At 40.2% G+C, this 9,866-nt stretch overlaps 1 protein-coding gene across 2 annotated transcripts in view; it reads right to left on the reverse strand.

Annotated features, from left to right (window-relative positions):
* LOC137420776 (uncharacterized) overlaps positions 1–7,688 on the reverse strand; it is a 28,974-nt gene extending 21,286 nt beyond the window's left edge. The window contains exons 1-2 of one of the 2 annotated variants that reach the window (XM_078772299.1): positions 7,482–7,688; positions 6,981–7,083 (exon numbers count right to left, since the gene is read on the reverse strand). In XM_078772299.1, coding sequence (XP_078628425.1) covers positions 6,981–7,083; positions 7,482–7,673 — 295 coding nt within the window. In that variant the 5' untranslated portion in view covers positions 7,674–7,688. Of the gene's footprint in view, positions 1–6,980; positions 7,137–7,481 lie in introns of both variants that reach the window. The other variant, XM_078772300.1, reaches the window with a different exon arrangement.
* Positions 7,689–9,866: the final 2,178 nt, after the last annotated feature.

Consider the following 9,866-nt stretch of genomic DNA (forward strand, 5'->3'; position numbering starts at 1 on the left):
TCCGTGGGTCCGAGAATAACTTGTGTGGTGGCCATCGAAGGTAAGCACTTTGGTTACATCCCGTGTGCACCATAAAAGTACTGCCAATTTTCGGCTTGATCGCCTTGAGTTCGGATTTGAGTTTCGGATCGAGTAAGACCGACGGCTATCCGTCATCCTGCGGTGTTAATCGCGGGTGACAGGACAATAACATTATTTCTGATTGTCTTCATGGTAAACTTCAAGCTCTGAAGTTTACCATGAAGACAATCAGAAATTGTCTGATCTTGTCTATCTCAAAGCAAATCAATTTCAAACTTGGTAGTAGTTAAAAAACCCTCATGATAACTAGAGTTCATAGAACAAGTTACCCCACGCAGTGTTCAATTATGTACTTCTACTTCAATAAAATAAAGATGTTAAAGATAGTTAAAAAAAAAAAAGCTCGTGTGTTGGACGTTTAGCACTATTGAATCAGTCTTACACATCACCTTATCTTATTTAACATGTCCAATAAGTGCTAAAATGGAGGTTCTTTGGAGTGCAAAGAAGGCGATTTTTTTGTTCTTCAGTGTTCAAGTATGTACAGCGCAACAACAACAAGCATTTAAAGGCTATTTTCCCTGCTAGAGCGGGGGTTAGCCTGTTCAAGTATGTAATTCAATTTAAATAAAAATAAAGATTGTAAAAGTTGTATAAATAAATTAATACTGGAATTTACTGCCGCTGTACCACCATCGACACTGTCGATTACACCACCCTATCTAACACATTATATTAGTTAGTCATGCCTGTTTGTGTCCTTCATGACGTACTTAAAACAGTAAGTTTCCTGTTTGGAATGAGTTTAAATTTTGTTTGACTGCCAGGCAGGCAGACAATGGAGTAAAAAAAATAAATAAATGGTATCTTACTCTTTTCTGAGCATGTGCGATTGGGTCAAATTCGGAGACAAAGTACTACTAAACGGCAGGTTTGTTTTTCGATTCATGTTCAAATAGATAACATTGAATTTAAATAAGTTGTTCCTCAATCATAAACTGACATTTTTGGACAGACGGACAGACATGATCCAATTGAAGACCTGAGTTGAAGTAGTACTTAAGTCACATAAATGGGCTAGAAACAGGAACTCCATCTACACTCTACAGTATGGTAACAATCTATGTCTGATCATTTTGCAGAGTTGTTTTGTGACTTAAGTACTTCTTCCAGTTGGGACTTCACTTGGTTAACCCCGCTTTTCGTTTTGCACGTGCGGGGTAAAAATGACTAATTCTTGGCCTAAACAAAAAGCAAAAAAAAAAATGAAGGGGGAAAAAAACCCCCCATAATTACAATGACGAAAATTTGCATCAAACCCAAGAAAATAGGTGCAACAGACTTACAAACAAACAAATAAAACGCAAAGTAGCGCATTAGCTGTGCATTCTCTCTTCTTTCCTCTTCAGGAAATAACCAATTTGTAAAAAGTAATCAATTTCTGAGAAAATGTTTCTAAAACTAAGATTCCATTAGGTGAAGCAAAGAAATACGAGTACATGGTAAACAAAAAGATTACAAGACAGTCATCCATAGAAAAGACTAAAACAAGTACAGATACATTCAAAGTGCAACCGCCCCATGCCAAATAATTAAATATCCTCCAGCGCGGCATTGCCGGGGAGCCTTTGGCACCCAGCAATACCGCCATGCAGCTCATAGAGACTGTATTGGGTGAGAGAGGTGTACAATAATTGATTGGTTAATTGCATAATTAAAATCAAGAAATGATGACCATAAAATATTTTCTTAATCAATTGGCTAAGAGCATACCTAAACCACTAGCACTTCATCCGAAGCAGTAACTTTTTGAAAAATTAATTAAATAAGTCATTAATCAAAAAAAGTAATTAATTGATTAATCAATAAATCAAAAATATCCTTTATAGCCACATCACTTGGTCACTGTCGTGTCCAAATAGCTTCCGAGCTCAAATGGTGCCTGAGATATCGCCCAGATGAGAAATAAAATAAATAAATGACTAGTTATAAAAATAAATAAATCATTAAAATAATATTATGTTTATTTATTTTTAAATAAAATAATTTATAAATCATTAAAATATTATTATTATTTATGAAAAATAATTAATGATAATAATCATTAAAAAAAATAATTAATCAATTGGCTAATAGAATACATAAACCACCACCATTTCATCCGACTAACTTAAAGAAAGTCATTAATCGAATAATTAAATAATTAATTTATTAATCAATAAATCTGAAATAGTCTTTACAGCCAAATCACTTGGTCATTGGCATGTTCAAATATCAGCTACCTAACTCAAATAACTCAAAATCCCTGGTGTTGGGCTAGCGGCTAGGGTGCCAGCTTAGGATCCTAGGATCCTGGGTTCGAATCCCGGTCGATCGCTGAATTAATGCCAGTGGGGTTGACTCAGCCTGTCATCCTTCCGAGGTCGGCTAATCGAGTACCAGTTCACTGGTAATTCCCTGTTTGTCGTTGAAGGCGGCAAAAAGGGTTGGCGTCAGGAAGGGCATCCGGCCGTAAAACATTGCTTCAAAAAGGGGACCAAAAAAACAACAACTACCACGGTCCCCGAAAAGGCCAACCCCCGCTTTGCGGGGAAAAATGGCCTCTAAACGGTGGTTTTAACTCAAAAGGTGCCTAAGATAATGCCCAGAAGAGAAAGGAAATAAATAAGTACTTAATTAATCGATAATAATTAAGTAACTATAATCAACAAAATGATTAATCAAAAAACAAAAAAACACCGTTTTTGAGAAAGTACGTACTCACTATTGTGCCCAAATTTCAGCTTCCTAGCTCAAAGGATGGCTGAGATATCGCCCGGACAACCAAGAAAACCAAGAAAACAAACAAACAACCAGAGTGAAAACTGAGTACTCCCTTTCAGCGTGCGTCATTGCCGGGCTCCCTTCGGTACCCGGCAGACGTAATGCAGCACCTGGAGATGGCATAGGATAGGTGCGGTGTACAATTGACACAATAGCCTTGGGGATGCCATACTTCATTCCTGGGTAACTTACTTCATCCCCCACCCAAATCACAAATGTCACATTCTTAGCAGCATTCTTTTTAGTCAAGTCACTTGAGCAGCACTCTCTTCAATCCCACTCCACCCTCCAGGTCTTTAAAACAGCTGTTCACCACCATCTCTTATCTTCCCCCATCCAAAACCTTGATCTTTTCTATCCCCGCTAATTTCACCCCAATTCCACTTTTTTGAAATACCAACTTCTGTCCTGGAAGTCCTTGGTGTCCTTGTGTTTTATACTTCTCCCACCCCCCCCCCCTTCCCACGCCTCCTCCCCCCAAGCCCTCTCCCTCCCACACATCTCCCTGCTCTTAAATGTTGTGTGCTCTCACGTGTTTGTGTGCTTCCCCTTCTCTTGTCTTCCGCTCCCTCTTTTTATATACAGACTTGGCATTTAATATGGAATATTTTTTTTTCTTGACTTCGGTTTACTTTCTTAACTTGGTATATCAACCTGGAGTTTCTTTTACACTTTGGTGATTTATTTGTTGAAAGAACCATGTCACTGATTGTCTGTCGCAGCAAGAAGTCAACAACAGGATTATATCACAGGTGGCATGGCAAAATGTACGGACAGGTGCATTTGACGATTGGCTTCACAGTCGGGTATACAAGGGTTGTTGCGTTCTGTATTAGTGGAAAACAGCTGCTGCACGTCTCCAAAAGTTATTGCCGCTTCCTCTGGAGATGGTCCGTCAACTCGACAATGCTGTTTGTCATGGAGTGGTGGCTTTACGAAATTACGGCATGAAAGAGCGTGCTATTGCTCGGCAGTATGGCATCACTCAAGGTCAGGTGTCAAAGATCCTGAAACGAAATGCTCAGAGGGGTGTCCCTACTCCAATACCGAGGCCAGGACGTCCCCGCAGAACCACAAGGAGGGATGATCGCCAGCTGCACCGGTTAGTCCGCAATGGCCGTACCAAGTCAGCTAATCGGCTTTGGGCTGAGTGGCAGCAACTGACAAATGTGCCTGTATCCAGAAGGCTAGTCAACCAACGACTGGTTCAAGCAGGCTATCGTGCCAGGTGTCCCCTGAGAAAGCCACGCCTGACCAGACAACACTGCCAGCGCCGATTGCAGTGGGCCAGAGAGCACCGTCAATGGCAGCCAGGAGACACTGGAATCACGTGATCTTCAGTGACGAGTCTAGATTTCTGGTCTATCGTCAAGATGGCCGTGTCCGAGTGCACAGACAAGTGCATGAAGCCTACAACAAAGATTGTATAGTGCCAAGAGTCCAAGCTGGAGGTGGTGGGGTGACCGTTTGGGCTGCTTTTCATGCAGGGGGCAAAACTGACCTGGTTGTTCTGAATGGAAACCTGAACCAGTTCAAGTACAGGGCCATTCTGGAAGAAACATTGCTTCCATTTGCTCGTGCAGCCTTTCGAGGAAACTTTGTCTTCCAAGATGACAATGCACGGCCTCATCGTGCTCGCATGATCCAACACTATCTTGCTGACCGTGGTGTAGAGCATATGGAGTGGCCTGCCATGTCCCCGGATATGAATCCGATAGAGAACTTGTGGGCAGAATTAACGCGTCAAATCGACCACTTGGACCAGTAGCCGACCTCTTTGCGTGAATTTCAGCAGGCTATTGTGTGTGCATGGCAAGCGATTCCTGTCCAAACCTTGGCAAATCTCGTGAACAGCATGCCTCAACGTGTACGTGCTCTCCTGAATGCTCGTGGGGTTACACGAAGTACTGAACTGTAATTTTACTGTCCGTAATCCCAGTCGTAATTTAACTTTTGTTTTTGTTAAAAAAAAATTTGGCTAATGTGCAAAATAAAGAGATACTTCTGGAAAACGTACAGAAGTTTAACACAGTACTGTCCATGAATCGAGTTCGATATCAGTTTACATCACTTTCAAGGATCAATTTATTTGTTTCGAAATGTCAAATGTGGTTTTTGTTTCTTTTAAAGGTCACATTAACAAAATCTAGAATAATTTCAACATAATTCCAATGAACTTTTGGTTCTAAGACATCTTGAAAAGTAAGTTCACCCCCACAAAAAAAATATTCCATATTAAATGCCAAGTCTGTATTTTGTTTGTCTGGTTGATTTGTTTGTGAAGTAAATGTCAGCTCTTTTACGAGCCTCGATTCAGTATACAAAAAAAGAAAAAGCAAAAAAGAAAAAAGGGAATTCGCAAGAAAACAACAAGAAAAAACAAATGCGAATGTCGGCCTTCCTTCATCATGCATGACTTGAAACCCGCACAATCTACGTTAACTTTTCAACTTGACGCTGTCTCCTTGGTTACTGCATTTCACTGAATGCTTGTGTTTATGCGCCGTTAATGTAAAATCCAATGTGTCAGTACTTCCTTGACCCTAAGCAGCCAACGTGGCTTTATTGTAATAGGCTTTGATTTAATGGTGTATTTTACCAGCCATCTTTACGAACATGCAATGAGGAAATGTTACATCGGGGTTTTGAAAACGTTTATTTGCCTGCTGCCATGCTAAAATGCAAAGGTGAACTCACAATTCACAATTTAACGGACATGCTAACATCCTGGTCATGAAAGGGTTACTTTGACCACAATATTGCAAAGGTCTCGGTGTGTATTATACATGGTAACAAACAAATTCCATACACTGTATTTCATAACAAATTTGAAGGTGCGTATTCTATTAAGAAAATTTCGGTAATTTTTACATTGATCCAAGACTCGTACTGTAGTTTGTATGTGAATCACATGCAAGAATTCTAAAGGACATGACATGCTCCAGACGTTACACATGAACATCAACGAAAATGTGTACTTTAATGTGTACATTGACAGACAATGGACAAATGTGTAGAGTAAAAGGGAATTTAAACTTGGGGAGTAAAATATTTAATCAAGAGCCTTCGCTCCGGCCTTCATTCAGGAGCCATTGCTCCAGATAACAAGCATTCTGAATATTGCGCTGCAATACATGTCCCATACCAGCAGTCTGTCGTCCGGAAAACTGTTGGGGAATTACCAAAGTTCAAAGTGCCATAAATTTGTCAAAAATGATCGAAAGTTCGAACGAAAGTGAAGTTCGAACTTGATCTGTAACTTATCATGAGGAAACCATGTGCCAAGTTTGCAATCATTAGCATTAAGAGTTTAGAAAAAAAGTCCGGAAAACTGTTCTTTGCGTGATGGACTGACAGACGGACAGACTGACAGACGGAGGGACGGAGTGCAAACCTATAGTCCCCTCCGGTGTACACCGGTAGGGGACTAATAATGCCAAATAGGCCAACCCAAGATATGAAAAAATATTTACCTCCGCCACCAAAGGTGGACGGAGGTTATGTTTTCACCCCTGTCTGTCTGTCTGTTTGTGAACAAAATGTCAAAAAGTTGTGGAGGGATTTGGACGAAATTTGGCAGAGAGGTATGTGACAAGGACGAAATGATTAGATTTTGGTGAAGATCCAGATTCGGATCCAGCGACTAGAATTTTTAAAGTGATTCTTCACCATTGGGAGATAGAGCCAAAAACTATACACAACAGGATATCTCAAAACGTTATGGATGGATTTGGACGAAACTTGTTGGAGAAGTTGCGCGTGTGTGACGAGGAAGAATCGATTCAATTTTTGTCCGGATCCGGATCCGGCTCGTAGATTTTTAAAAGTGATACTTCACCATTGAGTGATATGGCCAACCAGGCGGAGGTATACTCTCTACCGAGTGCCGTTCTAGTTTGGTAGCCTATTCCAAAAACCGAATGAGCACAAAATAGAACATTTGTCTTGAGCCATTGACACATTAAATTAATGCAGATGGCGTGCGATGAGAAAGCAAACTGCCATTTCAGCAGTCAAAGCAAAACAAGTAAATATGCAGATGTAAGTAACACAGCCTGGACCCTAGAGGGATGGAAAAAGGTGGTATAAAAAGAAAATACATCAATATCATTTATCATCATCATCCATTACTTTACCTGCAAACACAGTAGAGAGGGCCAAAATGCACAAAGTCTGCCACAGGTGAATCATTGTGCTTGCTTGCTCGTCCAAGTAGTTTCCACAAGTCTGAAACAAGTACTATCCAGACAGTTGGAAGACCCACAATTATAATAATAGAGGATACAGCGCACCTGCATGCACATTATTATGGTGGAATAACTTTCAAAGCAAATATACTTCATGCGTTTCCATTTTAATTTATAGAACTTTCTTTTTAAATGAAAGTATCATTCGTAAAACGATATTAATAACTATCATACAAATTAGACGGATCAACAAATCAGCTTTGGTGAGGAAAGACAAAAGAAAAAAACAACTTTAAAGGCAAAGTGATTGATTACAATAACTATAAGTATAAGTGAATAACACCATCAAACAATATAGAACATCAAATTCAAACAAACAATCAAATCATATTGATCAAATGGTACGAGATTAAACAGCTCACAAAGATAGTAAAAACTGGAGATACTGACCGAAATAAAATCAGCAACAGTGAAGAACCGCACTCGCTGCTCCTCCTCAGTCCTCACACAGCGCTTCGCTTTTCCGCAAACGTCACTGTGCCTCTTCTTCTTCGCCTTTGAGGCAAGCTTTTTATTTTTCCTTCTCTCTCTCTCTCCCACTCGACCAAAGTAATATTGAATTTTTTTGTAACTTATGCACATATCATTTAAATAATTTATAATTGACGATGAAAGTTTTTGAGAAAAAAAATAGATCTCTGTGAAAATAATTTTGTCCACACACCGTCCAAAGATTCCGATTAATAAATTTACTGTTCTGTCCAAAGAAACGATTATGAAACGACGTCGATAGCACAATAATAGTAAAGTCTCGCCAAGTACGGTGTAATTCATGTTAGATTTCCGAGTTATGGCGATCTGGCTGCAAACTGGATTGTAAATTGCGACTGCTGCCGACACACTGGTTGAAATGTTCCAATACCTGGCGCTGAACCCCGAGGCACGCCGTTTTATTCGTCTTTATTTTGACGAGCTGGCAAATTAGGAAATATATAATACATAAGGCAGTCGATGTTTTAAAGTGACATTGACATATCAATGAAAAAGAAAACATGATTTACCTGTGCGTGTGCTATAAATATAAGTGGGGCGACCCCATAATGTCTCTGATGATATTGGCAGGAATTTGTAATTTGTTCAGGGTGCCGGCGATAGCTCGCCCGCTCTTCGCGAAGGACACCTTGAAAATACTGACCAAATTTAAGTTTAAAGCTTTAACATCCACCAACGAATATACCGGCAGACTGGACGCCATTTCACATCCATACAAGGAACGTCACACACTGATGAATCACCCTGCCTGCAAAACACTAGGATGACAGTTTATAGCAGGGTCGGGATTTGAACCCACCAGAACACCACGTACTTCCAATCTAGTCCATCCTGCCAGCTTTGTGCGGATTCTGCACCAACCCCTATTTCGATACAAGTTTGACCCAACAATTCACCAAACATTTCCACCATTTCAGTGATTTTCGCCTCGAGCCTGGTGTTGGCTTAGCGGTTGGGGTGCCGGGCTCGAATCCCAGTCGATCGCTGAATCTTTAAAGATTCCTGTCATCCTTCCGAGGTCGGCAAATTGAGCACGAGTTCACTGGTAATTCCTTGTGTGTAGTAAGAGGCGACTAACAGGGTTGGCAACAGAAGGGCATCAGGTCATAAAACATTGCTTCAAAAAGGGGACCATGGTGCCTGAAAAAGGCCAACCCCTGCTCTGTGGGGAAAAATGGCCTCCAAAGGTGGTTCAGTGATTTCCTCCTCAAATTAGCGTTTCGTCATTATGTAGGCTTCAATAGCTCTAATTTCCCTACAATTCCTCCTTTTACGCACTTGTGCGTAAACCATTTTGGTCATCAATCCTGGTAATTAATTAAAAATAGCATTTCAAACTTCTCAAATGAGCATTTTGCTGACATGGCAGCAGTTTAAGTCACGACAGAGGAGCACAGTTCGGATGGATCATAGATGGCTACGAATTGATCCAAATGAGCAGAGATCGTTCATCATTACAACCCAATCATTTAATAATCTTCACCTGCCTTTCCTGTTTTCACCATTTGCACCAACTGTGTCCCAAGACCATAATGTACAGTTGATTTGGGAAGGTCTGCTGTGAAGAAATGTAATGAACCAGCTCTGGCAACCAAATAACCATTCTACCTAGAAGGTCAACCAACTTCTCATGGCATCCTGATTGCAACTAGGTGACAATGTGTACTGCAAACCTATATAAACGTGTGATAAAATGTGCACCTGCAGCTCAGGAGGGTGTTCATTTCAAGTTTACAAACACGTGGCCCATTTTATTTGGGTGCCCTGGTGTTTCACCCAGGAGCACCTTTTCTCAAGGACGGGTTTCATATTCAGTCAGTTTCTTTAACACTTCCACGGGACTTGTTTGCACTTTTATGAGCCAACTTTAGTTTCATTACCTTGGAAACTACTGTTCCGTAATTTTTATCTAACATTTTCAGATCCAAGTCATAAAAGTTAGCATACACAATTGAGATATCACAGGTATATAGAACGGCAGTTGGTGGAGCACATTCCTCCGTCAGGCTAAATACTATGGTTTGTATCCCATTGAAAAGCCGGATCTGGATACAGACCTAAACCAAAATCTAATAGGCTTGTTCTTGTCACCCAACCAACATACTCATCCATTAAGTTTAATCCAAATCCACCCATACCCTTTCAGATATCCTGCTCACAAACAAACAAGAAATACAGACTTGGCATTTAATATGGAATATTTTTTTTTTCTTGACTTGGGTTTACTTTCTTAACTCAGTATATCAATCTGGTGAGTTTCTTTTACACTTTGGTAATTTATTT

The sequence above is a fragment of the Myxine glutinosa genome, chromosome 2 (assembly GCF_964187855.1).
Source record: "Myxine glutinosa chromosome 2, kmMyxGlut1.1, whole genome shotgun sequence".
NCBI lineage: Eukaryota > Metazoa > Chordata > Myxini > Myxiniformes > Myxinidae > Myxine > Myxine glutinosa.